This window comes from Myotis yumanensis, unplaced genomic scaffold, assembly GCF_028538775.1.
Source record: "Myotis yumanensis isolate MYYU_CA2020_CCGP unplaced genomic scaffold, mMyoYum1.0.hap1 SCAF_23, whole genome shotgun sequence".
In the NCBI taxonomy this organism is placed as follows: domain Eukaryota; kingdom Metazoa; phylum Chordata; class Mammalia; order Chiroptera; family Vespertilionidae; genus Myotis; species Myotis yumanensis.
The window spans coordinates 5,798,476-5,816,048 of NW_027223774.1; the positions used below are offsets into that span (position 1 = coordinate 5,798,476).

Genomic DNA, 17,573 nt, shown 5'->3' on the forward strand with positions numbered 1-17,573 from the left:
TTGCTCTCCCTCTCTCTCCTTTCCTCTCTACAACTGAATAAAAAATACATATATATTTTTTTAAATATTTCATTTTATAAACCACTTGATGCTACTTATAAACTTGATGAAACACATCTAAATGTGCTGTCTTTATAAAATTAATATATTGCTTAATTTTCTAAAAATGTGCTTTTATTGAACTTTAGATTAAGCAGGATAGGGCTAGAGAGAGAAACATCGATGATTGATCAGCTGCCTCCTGTACTATCCCTACTGTAGTTTCAGCCCAAAATGTGGGCATGTGCCCTGACTGGGATTTGAACCAGTGACCTCTTGGTTCATGGGTTGACACTCAACAACTGTACCACACCAGCCAAGCTCAGTTTCATTTTCAAGTACTTCAAATATTCTGAAATAACACAAAGTATGAAGTAAAGAAATTTCAAAGTTAATTACAGCATGAAATAAGCATAGACCACTCCTGTATTGTATATATTAAAATGTAATCCATGATGAGAGAAACTGCCAGTTTAAAACTTACAAAATCAGCCCTGACCGGTTTGGCTCAGTGGATAGAGCGTCAGCCTGTGGACTCAAGGGTCCCAGGTTCGATTCCAGTCAAGGGCATGTACCTTGGTTGCGGGCACATCCCCAGTAGGGAGTGTGCAGGAGGCAGGTGATCAATGTTTCTCTCTCATTGGTGTTTCTAACTCTCTATCCCTCTCCCTTCCTCTCTGTAAAAAATCAATAAAATATATTTTTAAAAAAACCAACTTACAAAATCATTGGCAAAGCAACTAGAAATATGGCTGAAGGTATCCTGTCTCCAATTGTTTGTGAGGTATATTAACTCTTTAGACTTGTGACAATGCTTTTTCCTTCAAGGCTTCTTTCCTTGATTAAGTTACCTGAAGTTTTGCTAAAGACCACCGAATTGAATGTGTTTGTCAGTTATTTCTGCATGGATTCCCTGGCAAATGACAAGGCAACATGAATTACTGCAAACCATGCTATATTCACTTCCCAAGCAGTGACTAGCTGTAGTGTCAACTGATTTCTAATAATGTCTTATATTCCTGCCCTGACCGGTTTGGCTCAGTGGATAGAGCATCGGCCTACGGACTGGGGGTGTCCCAGGTTCGATTCCGGTCGGGGGCATGTGCCTTGGTTGCGGGCACATCCCAGTGGGGGGTGTGCAGGAGGCAGCTGATTGATGTTTCTAACTCTCTATCCTTTTCCCTTCCTCTCTGTAAAAAATCAACAAAATATATATTTTTTTTAAAATGTCTTACAAAAAAAAAAAAAAAATGTCTTACTTTCCAGAAGACATTTTCCCACAATTAAACATATTCACTCATGCCCTAACCAGTTTGGCTCAGTGGATAGAGCATCAGCCTGCGGACTCAAGGGTCCCAGGTTCGATTCCGATCAAGGGCATGTACCTTGGTTCCGGGCACATCCCCAATAGGGAGGGTGCAGGAGGCAGTTGATCGATGTTTCTCTCTCATCGATGTTTCTAACTCTATTCTTCTCCCTTCCTCTCTGTAAAAAACCAATAAAATATATTTTAAAAATAATTCACTCATTCATGATCTCTAATGATCATGTATGAGATGTTCTTCTTCCAACTAAAGTGTTTTTCAGTCTGTCACATTCATTGGATTTACCTCAGAAAACACTCTTTAGACATATACTGTCCTAAAATATTTTCATCAATGCTGATTGTATCTGAGGCTTATAAATTTTTTCATCAATATAAAATAAGAGGTAACTGGTCAATAAATACAGCACTACATTCTTTGTATTGAGCTATTGTTCTTTGCATACTATTATCTTTTTTTTTCTTCTTCTTCTACACATTCTATTGATTTTTTACAGAGAGGAAGGGAGAGAGACAGAGAGTCAGAAACATCGATGAGAGAGAAACATCGATCAGCCGCCTCCTGCACATCCCCCACTGGGGATGTGCCCACAACCCAGGCACATGCCCTTGACCGGAATCGAACCCGGGACCTTTCAGTCCGCAGGCCGACACTCTATCCACTGAGCCAAACCGATTTCGGCTGCATACTATTATCTTGAGGGCCTACAGGTTTTCCACAAAGCAACTACCTGTAAATTCTCTTATGTTTAACTAGTGGCCCAGTGCACGGAATTTGTGCAGAGCGCAGGGGGAGTCCCTCAGCCCAGCCTGCACCCTCTCCAATCGGACATCCCTCTCACAATCTGGGACCACTGGCTCCTAACCGCTCACCTGCCTGCCTGCATGATCAACCCCAACGGCCCTCCCCTGCAGCTTAATCCCACCCCCAACTGATCTCCCCTGGCGGCCTGATCTCACCCCCATCTGCCTCTGCCTGCCAGATCACCCCTAACTGCCCTCCCTTGCCGGCCTGATCTCTCCCCAAATGCATTCTCCTGCCAGCCTGATCTCTCCCCCAATAGCCCTCCCCTACCGGCCTGATTTCGCCCCTAACTACTCTCCCCTGCCTACCTGATCGTGCTCCCAATTTCCCTCCCGTCACCCTGGTTGCCCCCAACAGCCCTCCCCTGCCAGACTGATCTCACCCCCAACTGCTCTCCCCTACTGGTCTGATCACCTCTAACTACCCTCCCTGCCAGCCTGATCTCACCCCCAACTGCCCTCCCCTGCCAGCCTGAGCTCGCATCAAACTGCCCTCCCCTGTTGGCCTGATCGCCCCTAACGGCCACTATCTCAGCCCCCACCACCATGGCTTTGTCCAGAAGGAAGTCGGATGTCCAGAAGATGGCCAGTTGACCCAGTCTAATTAGCATATTTCCCTTTTAGTAGTATAGATAGATTATATAGGATAGGATTGCTTAAATGGTGAGGGGGAAGCCTTTTTCATCAGGAGATGCTCTTGGCAAACAAAAATACATAATCCCTACATCGGGACTGATAGCCAGCCATATGCACTATACTACCAAACCGGTCATTAAAAAATTGAACTGCTTTCTTATACCTTACACCAAACAGCTGTTGCCCTTAAAACCCCTCCTCAGCCCCCACCTTAGGTTCTGCCTTTGCAGTTCACCCAGATGAGGTTCTGACTGGTTGGTTTCTATGCCAGTCAGCATCAAAAGCTCTGCTTCCTAGGCAGCCATTGGCTCCTCTCACACTTCATTCAAATTTGGTTCTGATTGGTTAGTTTCTATACCAGTCAGCGTCAAAAGCTCCACCTCCTAGGCAGCCATTGGCTCCTCACACTTCACCCAGATTTGGTTCTGATTGGTCGGTTTCTATGCCAGTCAGCGTCTCCAGGCCTATCAATGGAACTGATCAGAGAGGCAGGGCTGATCAGCAGCCCCAGCAGAGGCCAAGAGAAAGAGGCCAGCTGCTGGCCAGGCCCGGAGCGAAAGAGAGGTGGAAGTGCTGATCAAAAGCTGCCATGGAGGCTACGGATAAGACCCTGCCTCTCTCTTTCCAGGCCTCTCTTCGGGCCTGATCTGCAGCCCCCTCAGCAGTCACTTCTGTATCAGGGCATCCACAATAGTGGCAGTCAGTGCTGGGTCGCTGTTGCTGGGTAACCACAGCAACCCAGCACTGACTTCCCGTTGGTCGAACCTTCGGTCGTGATGTGATGACCCTGACTCTTTATATATAAAGATAAGGACAAGTTGGGAAAAGCTTTACCACAATCGCTGCATTCCTAGGGTCTCTCTCCTGTATGTTTTCTTTGATGAACATTGAAACTTGACTTCATAGTGAAGGCTTTCCCATCTTTATTGCATTCATAGTGTTTTTCTTCTGTGTTCATTCTGATGGGTAATGAGATTATTTTTGCACAATGAGAATTTCCCACGTTCAGAACATGAAAAGTCTTTCCTTAGTGAAATCTCTGATGTTGCACGAGGCATATCTTTTTCCTAAAGCCTTCACCGCATCCATTGCATTTGTATGGCTTCTCTGTGGTATGAATTTGTTGATGTATACTTAGAGTATTCTTCATGGTGAAGTCCTTTCATGGCATATAGTTTATCTGCATATGAATTTGCAGAGGTGCAATGAGCGTGCTTTTTCCAGCTTAGCCTTTGACACATTTATTGAATATTTAAGGTTTCTCTTACATATAAGTGCACCAATGTACACTGAGATCACTCTTCATGGTGAAGCCATTTCCACATACACTACATACATAAGGCTTCTCTCCTGTAGGTTTACTGTTGTCAGATGGCAGGGCTCTTTAAGATGAAGCCTTTCCCACATTCACTACAACATATGAGGTTTCCCTTCTGTATGAATCTGCTGATGTACAATCAGCTTGTTTTTCACTGCAAAGCCTTTTCCACATTCACTGCACACATAGGGTTTCTCTCCCGTGTGAATGCGCCGATGTACACTGAGTTTGTACTTCTGAGTAAAGCCTTTCCCACATTCTTTACACATATATGGTTTCTCAGAAGTATGAGTTTGCTCATGGACAGTGAGACCCCCCTTCATGCTGAAGCCTTTTCCACATACATTGCATACATAGGGTTTCTCTCCTGTATGTGCTCGTTGGTGTCTGATGAGAGGGCACATCCAGGGAAAGCATTTCCCACACTCATTACATACATAAGGTTTATCTCCAGTATGAATTCGCTGATGTACAATGAGGCAGTGCTTCATTGAGAAGCCTTTCCCACATTCACTACACACATACAGTTTCTCTAAAGTATGAGTTCTTTGATGTACAGTGAGATCAGTCTTCATGGTGAAGCCTTTTTCACATACAATACATACATAGGGCTTCTCTCCTGTATGTGCTCGCTGATGTCTGATGAGAGTGTTCTTCCAGGTGAAGTCTTTCCCACACTCATTACATATGTAGGGTTTCTCTCCAGTATGAGTTCGCTGATGTAGGATGAGGCCACGCTTCACTGAAAAGCCTTTTCCATATTCTGTGCATGTATAAGGTTTCTCTCCTGTATGAGTTTTCTGATGGGTAGTAAGACTAAACTTAGTAGAGAAGGTCTTCCCACATAGACTGCATCCATGGGGTTTCTCTCCTGTATGAGTGTTTTGATGTTTAGTGAGACAAAACTTTGTAGAGAAGGTCTTTCCACATATATTGCATCCATGGGGTTTCTCTCCTGTATGAATTTTTTGATGGATAGTGAGACTAAACCTCGTAGAGAAGTTCTTGCCACATAAACTGCACCCATGGGGTTTCTCTCCTGTATGACTTCGCTGATGATAAATGAGCCGAGACTTTTTGATGAATGCTTTACCACATTCACTGCACATATAAGTTTTCTGTCCCATGTGAGTTTTCTGATGTATACTGAACTGTGATGGCGTGAGGAAGGTTTTGTCACATTTAGTGCATTCATACTGTTTCAGTTCATTATGAATTCTTGGATGGGCAGTGAGGCTGGACTTTCTAGAGAAGGCTTTACTACATGGACTGCATCCATTAGGTTTTTCTCTAGAATGAACTCTCTGATGATCAGTGAGCAGAGACATTTTCATGAAGGCTTTCCCACATTCAGGGCATATGTGGACTTTCTCAATGTGGTGAGTTCTCTGTTCCTGAATGGCCTGCGACTTATTATTGATGGGTTTGGTGTTGACAGGCAATATAATTTCAGTGTAAAATTGTTCATGGTTAGCATGCAGAATGGGTGTGTCCTCTCCTTTCAACTCAACAAAGTTCTTTATGTTACAGTTTCTGTTTTGGTTTTCAAAACTTAACTTTGATATTGGAAGTTTTTCATGCATCTCAAACATATTGTGATTTTGCTTTAATAGGAAATTACCTTTGCTCTGATTAACAATATCTCCAAACATACTATTTTCACAGCATGTTTCCAGACTCTGAATGCTTCGACTTTGCAAGGGATACTGCAGAGAATCACCAACTGTACCTTCTACTAGGACAGAAGAGAAAAGTGAATCATTCTGTAATCTCTCATAAACTTAGTTTGAAATAAAACATTACAAAATGCCTTCCTGTGGAGTAATTATTTACTGACAAGCCTATGTGTTGTAGAATAAGAAATAAATTTGGTCTATGTTCACAGTACTTGACAATAAGCTTGTTAAACTGTATAATTTCCTAAGTGATAGTATCTTTTGCTAAACATTAAAAAAAAACACAAACCGTTTTATAACAGTGAGTTTATACTAATAATACTACAAAGCTTCAGGATGGATCTAGTCACCAGAAAGACCAATTGATTAGTAAATTGGACTTTCAGCTCTACCCACTGACCTCTAAGAAAGGATGGAGGACCTAAAAATTAAAGCTCTATTAAAACCATTTTTTTTTCCCCCAGCCGGAGTGGCTCAGTTGGTTGAACATTGTCCTGTGCATGGCTCAATTCCTAGCCAGGACACATATCTGGGTTGTGGGTTTGATTCCTGGTCATGGAGCAAACAGAAGGCAACCAATCTCTCCTTCTCTCTCACTCTCCTATCCCCCTTCCTTTCTTCTCTCTAGGCATGTCCTTAAGGTTTCCTAGACCCCAAGGTGGTGTTTTCCTTTGTTTTTTCTTTTTACTTATTCCCCCCTCCCCTGTCCACAGTATTTCTTAATGGTTCATTTACAAAAGAAACTATTCCTTAGATCAAATACCCATCTTTCATAGTTCAGGAACATGAGACAGTGACAGACTTCCATGGAATTCAACACAAAGAAATTATTTGCATTCCAAGATCACTTTGCACTTTGAAAGATATCTGTCTTCCTCACCCACTCAAAATCTTTCACAGAATCATAATTTCTGCAGAAATCTATGTATGCCACCTTTCTTGGTTTAGCCTCAGCAAATTGACAGAAAGCTGCAACCCCCAGTGATACAATGATGGCTCCAACAATATGATATCGCAGACCTTTGGTTAAAAGGCCACATATCTAGGTTTTGTCAAAGCACTGGAAGACATGGTAGTTATATTCTCCTAGGGAGGCACAGGAAGGAAGGATAGTGGACTGATTCCTCCCATAGAGCCCAAGATGGAAATTTAAGAAGTGGAGGGAATCAGGATATAGGGTGGGGCAAAAATAGGTTTATATATGGAAAATGATACAAGAATTAATAAATAATAATACAATAATTAATAAATTATCAAGACCCCAACTAATGGTCTGGCTGGAACATACTGTGTTATGCTCCTACAAAAAGAGGATGGGTACCTTGCATTAAAGTGTTAACTCAGCGGGCCTGGGTCACACCATCGCTACACATTCCAAAGAAAGGACTGGCCCTGACTGATTAGAAGATAAACCTCCGATTCCCTGGAGAATCCCTGCCTGGTAGAAGTGTTTTTATAACTGAGGTCTTAGATCATACCAGAGAGTTTATGTGAACAATGAAATTTATGGCCCAGGACTGTTTTTTGTGTGCCTGAGACTTAGGAAAACACTGTAACCTTTTGACTTTAGGAGCTAGAGACACCAGCTGAATCTGCTTCCCTGGTAGGCAATCCTTCGCATGTGTCCCCAACATCATTGCTGGGAGAATTGAGAAATTTTTTAAGACAATAAACATTTATTATCTGTCTCCATCAGTCAGAAGTCCAACCATAGACTCATTGGGTCCTTTTCTCAAGATCTCAAGACTACATGAATATGTCAGTCAGATTTGGGATCTTATTTGGCACTGGGCCCCTTCCCAAGTTCACTGGTGGTGAGCAGAATTTAGTTCCTGTGGTTGTGGGACTGAGGCTGTCACCTCCCAGAGACAGCATGCTGTGTCCTGAAAGGTGACCCTCTCCACAACATGGCAGTTTGCTTTAAGGTTAATAGGAGGGCACCTCTGCTATTTCTGCTTCTTGTCTCTTAACTTTAGAAACATGATTAGTTCCAACAATGTAGCATGTTTCATGTGATTCCTGAATTTTTTTATATAACTTTTATCTTTAGTAACTTTAATCTGTATTGTTTTCCTGTCACAAATTGCAACCATATGTATAACAGTACACTTCCCTCCATGATAATGTCTCCCTTCTACATCACAGGCAAAGTGATCCAGTTCCTCACATTCCAGATCCAGTTCTTTGAATTTCCCATTGTTTCACATTTTAAAAGGTACAAGAAGCTGGCTCAGATCCCTCATTTGTGTGCTCAAAGGCAGCTTATCAAAGAGCCATTCCCACCCCTAAAAGCACAGTTCCAGGATAAACACCCAGTGTTCCACTGGCTATATTAATTTTCCATATAGCAATTTTTACCCTAGGGTATGTTTATTATTTATTATATAGAACTTCTATGGAGAACAAAAATAATGATGTCTATTTATTTAAATTTTTTTTGTACTGCTGTTAGCTTTGAAAATATTAGGCTATCAAAATACAAGTTTTTTAAAAAAATACAACAATTACCTCAATTATAGGAGGCAATCACAGGTATGGAAAACATTAAAGAGTGTTTAGGAAGAGGACAGAAACTCTCTAAGCAAGATGATAGCGTATCTCAGAGATCACTGAAAGAGAAACTGTAATTTCATATGACAGGAAACTTGGTTACCTAGGCCAAGTGTCATCAAAATATGATGGGAAAATAATCAATTTTATTTTTATATCCTAGCAATATACAATTGGAAAATGCAAACAAGAAAATAATTACATTCATTATATCATAAAAAGGAATATCTCACTTAGAAAGAAATTTAAGGAAAGTGTAAAATGTTTATTTTGAAGCTTATAAAATGTTGTGGGGAAAAAAATTAAAGACCAAATTAGATATAAAAGCACCCAATGAGAGAAACAGCGATCAGACTATCAATCCCCAGAGGGAAAGTAGGGGAGGGTGGGGGTAAGGGGAAGAGATCAACCAAAGGACTTGTATGCATGCATATAAGCCAAGCCAATGGACACAGACAACAGGAGGATGAGAGCATGAGTGGGGGTGGGGGAGGTTGGGGGATAATGGAGGGATGAGGACACATTGTAATACCCTAACCAATAAAGAAATTAAAAAAAAAAAAAAAAGAAGAAGAAAGAAAAGAAAAGCACCCAATGATTCTGGACTAGGATGTATGTCATGGTTAAGATGGAATCCCTACCCAACTGAGATACAGATTCAGTGTAATCCCTATCAAAAACCAAGCTAGGTTTTTTTTCTCCCCAGAAATTCATAATCTGATTCTAAAATCCAATGGGGAAATTAAAGGATCCAAAAGTCAAAACTATCTTGAAAGAGAAGAACAGAACTGAAGGATTCACCCTTTCTAATTTAGAAATGAAATACAAAGCTATAGGAATTAAGGCCACAATGAACATATATGTACATATAAAATTTTCCAAAGTTCATTGTGGTGATGGTTGCATTACTATATGAATATATTAAAAACCAATTAACTATATCATTTAAATGGGTAAGTTGTATAATATGTGAATTAAGTCTAAGTAAAAGCATTAAAAATATGATGTGTAAACAAAAGCCACTGGAAAATAAATGCACTAATAACATCTAAGAATGAAGAAAAATCTGAATTAGGAAAACTAGGAAGAACGTGATTTGAAGCCGAAATAACTTACAACCTAGTTTTGGCTGGAACTGTACATGTAGCATGTGAAAAAAATCTTTTCTCATTCATTAAGTAAGACAGTAGAGACATTTAAGAAGAGAGCTCAGCATGTAGGGATGCCAGGCTGAATAGCATTTAAAACATCTAGTGCAGAAAGAGAAACTATAACTTAAAAAGATGATTCCTGCTCTCACACACAAAATGAGAAGTCAGAGGCCAGCTGCCATGATGATGAGTAAAATACATCAGAAGAAAGTGTACATTAGACCAGCGGTCACCAACCTTTCAGATCTCACGGACCACTGGTTAGCGACGGCTGCATTAGACAATATTGAGGGAGAAGTCAATTTGGGAGTCCATTTCACAGAACAGAAAGAGGGAAATATTCATGGGAATAGAGAAAACGTTAAAGAGTGATGAGAAGTGAGTATGAAGAACCTTGGAGGGAGACGAGCAAAGAATGACATAATGCAGTTTATCATGGGGGCACAGCATCCAAGGTGGGTTGGATGCTAAGGAGGGAAATCACTATTTTCTAACGGTACGAAGGCCCAGTAGCAAGAAAGAAGCGATGAATTCAAAGTTCTGACTTTCCAGAAAGGTCTGGAAAGTGGAATTTTATAGCAAGAGAAGTGATAACACAGGTAGAGACACTGTAACGGTGGACAAAGAAGATCTGAGAATCTTATGAAGAAGAAAACTCTGCAAATACAAACAAGATGTAGCCCTGAAGGGTCCTGGGTTCGATTCAGTCAAGTGCACATGCCCAGGTTGTGGGCTTGATCCCCTGTAGGGAGTGTGCAGGAGGCAGCCGATCAATGATTCTCTCTCATCACTGATGTTTCTATCTCTCTCTCCCTCTTCCTTCCCCTCCGAAATAAATGTTTTAAAAAACACACAAACAAACAAGATGTAAATAAAATGAACAGGAGTCAGAGCTCGGGAGAGACAAAAGGGGTATGATTTCCCCTAAACATCTACAAAGAAAAAGCATTCTCATACATGGAGGGGTGGTTTGAGTTTCCTCATTCACTGTCACAGCTCTGATGCTGCCTGACTAGAATATGACTTCCCGGCCACCCGCCTTGCTGGCTCTCACCCCCTCACCTGGAGAGACTAGACAGTGGAGTCCATGCTGTACTGTCCACGGTTCTTCCTCTCGTTCCAACTTGAAGAGCGCGTCTGGTTTGCTGACGTGATACCCTGCTCATGAAAAACAAAAGAAGACTTAGACATACTAAATTGAGTTGGGGGTCTGCCAAGGGAGAACGCTATGTTGCAGAGAATGACCAGGTTTCACATCTGTAACACAAAGACTTTTCTCTCAGGAGAGGAGACATTATACCCTCTTGTCTGGCACAAGAAAAGGATCTGAGATTCTATCATTTCAGAGAACTGTAGTCAGTCTAAAGCAGCGGTTCTCAACCTGTGGGTCGCGACCCCTTTGGGGGTCAAACGACCCTTTCACAGGGGTCGCCTAAGACCATCAGAAAACACATATATAATTGCATATTGTTTTTGTGATTAATCACTATGCTTTAATTATGTTCAATTTGTAACAATGAAATTGGAGGTCACCACAACATAAGGAACTGTATTAAAGGGTCGCGGCATTAGGAAGGTTGAGAACCACTGTTCTACTAAAGAGTTAAGCAGCTAAGGGGAAAAAATCCACTATCAGGGCGCCTTTTGAGTGACACATGGGAACTGTCCTCACCCACTGACACCAGGTGGCTGTAGGTCTCCATCATCACGTCCCTGTATAGGTCCTTCTGCTCGGGGTCCAGAAGCTGCCACTCCTCCCAGGTGAAGTCCACGGCCACATCGTGAAATGTCAGGGATTCCTGTAGCAACTCCATGCTGTGTAATGGAGTGATGTCCTTTAGATGATATGTGTCAAGGTAACACACATTCAAACCTGTAGAGAATTTTTGTGAGTTTATTAGAGCCAAACTGATGACTATTGCCGGAAAGCAAACTCTAAACAGATTGAGAAAATGCTCTAGAAAATGGCACTTCTGCACTTTAATTTATACATTATAATCAAACTAGAGGCCCGGTGCATGAAATTCATGCACTTGGGGTGGGGGGGAGGGTGTCCCTCAGCCCGGATTGCAAGAGGGTACAGGCCAGGCAGAGGGACCCCACTGGTGCACAATTGGGGCCAGGGAGGGATGCAGGAGGCTGGCCAGCTTGGGAGGGACCACAGGAGGGCTCCAGGGCATGTCCGGCCTGTCTCGCTCAGTCCCAATCAGCTGGACCCCAGCAGCAAGCTACGTTACAGGTCAGAGCATCTGCTGCCTGGTGGTCAGTGAACGTCAGCAACTGGTCGACCAGTCAACTGTCTGCCCCATGGTGGTCAGTGCATGTCATAGCGAGCAGTTGAGTGGCTTTAGCATATCATTAGCATATTACGCTTTAATTGGTTAAATGGCCAACCAGACAACTGGACACATAGCATATTAGGCTTTTTTTTTTTTTTTTTTTTTAATATATTTTATTGATTTTTTTACAGAGAGGAAGGGAGAGAGATAGAGAGTTAGAAACATCGATGAGAGAGAAACATCGACCAGGTGCCTCCTGCACATCTCCCACTGGGGATGTGCCCACAACCCAGGTACATGCCCTTGACCGGAATCGAACCTGGGACCTTTCAGTCCGCAGGCCGACGCTCTATCCACTGAGCCAAACCAGTTTCAGTGTATTAGGCTTTTTTTTATATAGGAAGGAAAGATATAAGTGGGTTACATGAAATCCACTGGTAATAGATTAGGGAGGTGAGAAAAAGCAGGGGGGGTGTACCTCTAGGGTTGGATAAAAAGTGAAATGACAAACTCATACTTATTTACATAAGTGGGTATGGAATAATTAACAGTCAACAATTAAATCAATCAACAATGAGGGGATGTGTGGTCTTTGCTCTGGTGTGATATCTGTGCTTTGAGGGACATAGAAAAATGATATTACTTTGACATTCCAAAGATATGCTATTATAGATGCAAAATGATAATAACAGGCTCAGTTAAGGGAAAGACTGACTTTTGTCAGGGAAGATTCTAGCCTAGGACATGACTACCGCCATGAACTGCTTTTAGTTGAAGAGTTTTAATTTCAGACCATCCTTGTGGTTACTTTAGGTCTCTGATTTTGTAAGGACTCCAAGAAGGCCTCCCCTGAGTTTGACAGGTTTAGTATGTGGCCCATTTTCATCCACATATGAAAGAACTATTAGTCTTTCTGCTCATTTTCACTTTATAGGCTGCATCTATGGAGCTAATGGGGTTTTACTTCCATATACACTTGAATAATTACATGCCTAGTAAAAACAAACTGGAGCAAAATTAAGTTTTCTGTTGTTCATATGGAAAATAATACAATAATTAATAGATAATAATACAAGAATAAACTGTTTGGCATACTCAGAACTGTTAACCTACTTTTCCCCCACTGTTTTGTAATTGTGCATTCAGTCACTCATGCATTCATCCAATTAGAAATACCTATAATGTTAAGAAGTTCAGCCCAGCCGGCATGGCTCAGTGGTTGAGCTTCGACCTATGAGCCAAGAGGTCAGGGTTCAATTCCCGGTCAGGGCACATGCCCGGGTTGTGGGCTTGATCCCCAGTGTGGGGCGTGCAGGAGGCAGCCGATCCATGACCCTCTCTCATCACTGATGTGTCTCTCTCTCCCTCTCTGAAATCAATAAAAATATAAATAAGTAAATAAATACATTTGGAAAGAAAAAAAAAGTTCAATGTTCTTGTCCAGCTCACATACACACAAGCCATCCAGATGAATGGAGGTGGGTTGTTTTGTTTTTTTTTAATTCTCACCAATAGATATTTTTCCATTGATTTTTAGAGAGAGGGTGCACTAGCCTTTTGCACCCTCTCTCTAAAAATCAATGGAAAAATATCTATTGGTGAGGATAGAGAGAGGGAAAGACAGGGAAATATCAATGTGAGAGAAACATATCAATTGGGTGCTTCCTGCATGAGTCCCGACTAGGTCCCCGGTCTGGGAGGAGCGTGCAACCAATGTACACGCTCTTGACCTGGAATGGAATCTGGGGCCCTTCGGTCTGCAGGCTGATGCTCTATCCACTGTGCCAAACTGGGTAGGGAGGGGAGGTGGGTTTTTTTATAGGCCTCAATAAATCCATTAATGAAGAAAGGCAAAGATAAAAAAAATTCAGTCACCTGGAGCCTTTTTTGTCCTCTGAAAAGAGCTAGCAATGGGGAGGCTCTGTCTTGGTATGTTTTGACTCTCCTCTAAATTTCTGTTCAGAAATCTTCAAAAAAATAAAAGTAAAAATTAAGAAATCTGTCTTCAGTCAATTGTAACCCGGAAATGTTGATACCCAACCATGCAACTTCCTTATGCTTCACCTGTTCTATTGTGACTAATCCTATTTGATAAAAGCCCAGCAACCGAATGGCTGAACAACCAGAATGACTGGTCGACCAGTCGCTATGATGCGCACTGACCACCAGGAGGCAGATGCTCAATGCAGGAGCTGCCCCCTGGTGGTCAGTGCACTACCATAGTGGGAGCATCACTTGGCTGACAGGGATGATAGGTGCTCCCACAGTGGGCAGATCCCCGCAGGCCGTGCCCCCCACCAGTGCACAAATCCCATGCACCAGGTCTCTAGTATTGATTTAAGAAAGGTCCAAACATGTAGATAATTTTAATGATTTCAATTGGGCCAAAGTGAGGACAGTTGCTGGGAAGCAAAAGAATAATGAATTGAGAAAATGCTCTGAGACTGTAAGTTTTGCACCTTATTTTATACATTAAAATCAAAGAAGACATAAGAGAGTTACATGAAATCCATTGATGATAGATTAGGGAGGTGGAAGAAAGCAAACTGGGGAAAGCAAATCTTGGGGAAATCTTTTTTGGATAAAAAGTAAAATGAATAGACACATAGTTGTTTTAAATAGGTGTGTATAGAATTGTACACAAACAACACAGTAACAGTAACAATGAGGGTTTCTGTGATCTGCTCTGGTGGGAGACTGTGCCCTGAAGGATCTGGAAAAAAGGAAATTACCCTGACATTTCAAAGGTGTTATTCTAGATGCAAAAAGACAATGGACAGGCTCAGTTAAGGTAAAGATTGACCTGTGTTAAGGAAGATACTGGTGTACGATGACTACTAGCCATGACTGGCTTTTGGTTAGAAAGTTTTAATTTCATACCATCCTATCTGGTTACTAAGGCCCCCCATGCAGGCCTCCCCTGAGCTTTTCAAGTTTAGTATGCGGCCCCTTTTCGCCCACACTGTGAGGAGGAAAATATTCAATGACTGGTACATTTTCTCTGAGACCTCATGCTACTGTGTTCCTAATCACAATGCCCACACTATTGTTGGTGTCTCTTTATTTGGTCTCCCGCAAGTATTTATTCTTCAGGACAATAAAGCTTTAGGTTCTAAATGTGGTAAACGTATTCCTTTATTCCAGGGAGCTTAAGTGGAATGATTAAAAAAAAAAAAAAAAAAAAGATGAGGGAAATGACATTGTAAGGGCAAAATAATTTTTCCTTCTCTTCTAGGTTCGTTGGCTGGTCTAATAGTTAAATTGATATGACATATTAACAGGGGGAAATAATAAAAAAAAGTATAATAACATGTAAACCTTTTGTATACATGGAAGTGACCCACATACATTTCCTGAAAGAGAGAGATTAACATTTCCCAATGTGCAGACCAAAGTGTCACACAAAGACCCAGTTCTGTCTTTGCAGGGCAAAAGGTGCCACAGAGGGTATGTGGCAAACGGGCGTTGCTGCTTTGGTAACTGGGTCTGCAGTTAGTGAACTAGTGAATTACTAGTTAGAAAACAGGATTGGCCTGGCCGGTTTGGCTCAGTGGATAGAGCATTGGCCTGCAGACTGAAGGGTCCCCGTTTGATTCGCGCCAAGGGCACATGTCCGGAGTTGTGGGCTTGATCCCCAGTGGGGGGGCGTGCAGGAGGCAGCCGATCAATGATTCTCTCTCATCATTGATGTTTCTATCTCTCTCTTTCCCTCTCCCTTCCTCTCTGAGATCAATCAAGAAATATATCTTTAAAAAAACAAGTCCGCCGAACCGGTTTGGCTCAGTGGATAGAGCGTCGGCCTGCGGACTCAAGGGTCCCAGGTTCTATTCGGGTCAAGGGCACGTACCTTAGTTGCGGGCACATCCCCAGTGGGTGGTGTGCAGGAGGCAGCTGATCGATCGATGTTTCTAACTCTCTATCCCTCTCCCTTCCTCTCTGTAAAAAATCAACAAAAGCCGAAACCGGTTTGGCTCAGTGGATAGAGCGTCGGCCTGCGGAATGAAAGGTCCCAGGTTCGATTCCGGTCAAGGGCATGTACCTGGGTTGCGGGCACATCCCCAGTAGGAGGTGTGCAGGAGGCAGCTGATTGATGTTTCTCTCTCATCGATGTTTCTAACTCTCTATCTCTCTCCCTTTCTCTCTGTAAAAAATCAATAAAATATATTTTTTTTAAAAAATCAACAAAATATATTAAAAAAAAAAAGACACATGCCTAGGTTGCTGGCTCCATCCGCGGTAAGGAGCATGCAGGAGGCAGCCGATCAATGATTCTCCCTCATCATTGATGCTTCTATCTTTCTCTCCCTCTTCCTTCCTCTCTGAAATCAATATAGATTTTTTTTTTAAATATATTTTATTGACTTTTTACAGAGAGGAAGGGAGAGGGATAGAGAGTTAAAGTCATCGATGAGAGAGAAACACAGATCAGCTGCCTCCTGCACGCCCCCTACTGGGGATGTGCCCGCAACCAAGGTACATGCCCTTGACCGGACTCGAACCCGGGGCCCTTTAGTCCGCAGGCCGACGCTCTATCCACTGAGCCAAACCGGTCAGGGCAATATAGATATTTTTTTAAAAAGAAAGAAACAACAAACAAAAACCAGCAGCCCCGGTCCTAACCTTAAAAAAACACCAGGGGTCCTGCGCGTCCAAAACTTCTCCCTCCTGAGCCTCTCGGGATCCCAGACGCGGATCACATCGCCTCACGCATCCGGAACCGGGCCAGATGCTCCCATGCAGGGACCAGCGCCGGCTCCGATACCGAGCCGGGCATTAAATCCCCAACCCGAACCCGACACCGCGACCATCCTAAACGCCTCCGGATTCCTCACAAGTGGGGTCCTGCAGGGAACCCCCGGCAGGACACGGAGTTAACCTCCACAGACGATTCACCGGGGCACCGACCCCCCGGGACACCCCGACCACCGACACCCGCCTCTGGCGTCCAATCCCGTGGCCATCTGGCTCCCCTCAGCTGCCTCCGCCCGCGCTCTTCTCCCTCCCCCTCCGACCCCGGCGACAATTCCATTCTCCGCACACCACGCCCACACGCCACCCTGTGAGAAACAAAACTTCGACAAAAACGAAAACATTTCCAGGCACAAAACCACACACTCACCTGAAGGTTCCCCCCCCGGCCCCACCGGGGCCGCGCCAACGTTTTTTGTTTCCGCGAACGGCTTCGACTGCGGCACTGGTCCCGCTCCGGCTACGGCGGCCTACAAAGGAGGCGTCGGAAGGAACGCAGACAACCACTTCCGGTTTCCGTTGGCAATATGGCCGCGCTCGCATACCCAACTGGGGGCCGCCATGTTGGAATTCCTGACTGCCGCTCTGGGGGCCGCCATGTTGGGACTCCTGACTGCCGTACAGAAGGCAGCGCCGCGCTGTGGGACCGGGAGCGATTGATGGCGGGAAAATGGAAAGGTACTGAAAGGACCCCGTTTTCTGGCACTTCCACTCTGGTGAGAAACGGGTCCGTTTCCAGAGCTTCGCGATGCAAACACGGTGCGACCTGAGTTGCCCTCAGAGGGCTGCGCCGGGGAGCGTATGCTCCACTAGAAACACGATTCCAAAGGAACAATTAGGAGATCAGATGTCACTGTCGCAGCGGAAGAGGCACTGCTAGCGAAGCATGGTGGTCCCTCCTCTAGAAAACTGCTGTTTGAATTACTGTTATTTTTTTAAAATATATTTTATTGGATTTTTAAAAATATATTTTATTGATTTTTTACGGAGAGGAAGGGAGAGGGACTGAGAGTCAGAAACATCAATCAGCTGCCTCCTGCACACCTC

At 43.2% G+C, this 17,573-nt stretch overlaps 1 protein-coding gene across 2 annotated transcripts in view; it reads right to left on the minus strand.

The window, feature by feature from the left end:
- The window catches only part of LOC138999891 (KRAB domain-containing protein 4-like), a 39,229-nt gene extending 22,244 nt beyond the window's left edge, over positions 1-16,985 (minus strand). For both annotated transcript variants that reach the window (XM_070402108.1, XM_070402109.1), the window contains exons 1-3: positions 16,897-16,985; positions 11,171-11,371; positions 10,561-10,656 (exon numbers count right to left, since the gene is read on the minus strand). In XM_070402108.1, the coding sequence (XP_070258209.1) occupies positions 10,561-10,656; positions 11,171-11,312 (238 nt within the window). In that variant the 5' untranslated portion in view covers positions 11,313-11,371; positions 16,897-16,985. The remainder of the gene's footprint in view (positions 1-10,560; positions 10,657-11,170; positions 11,372-16,896) is intronic.
- Positions 16,986-17,573: the final 588 nt, after the last annotated feature.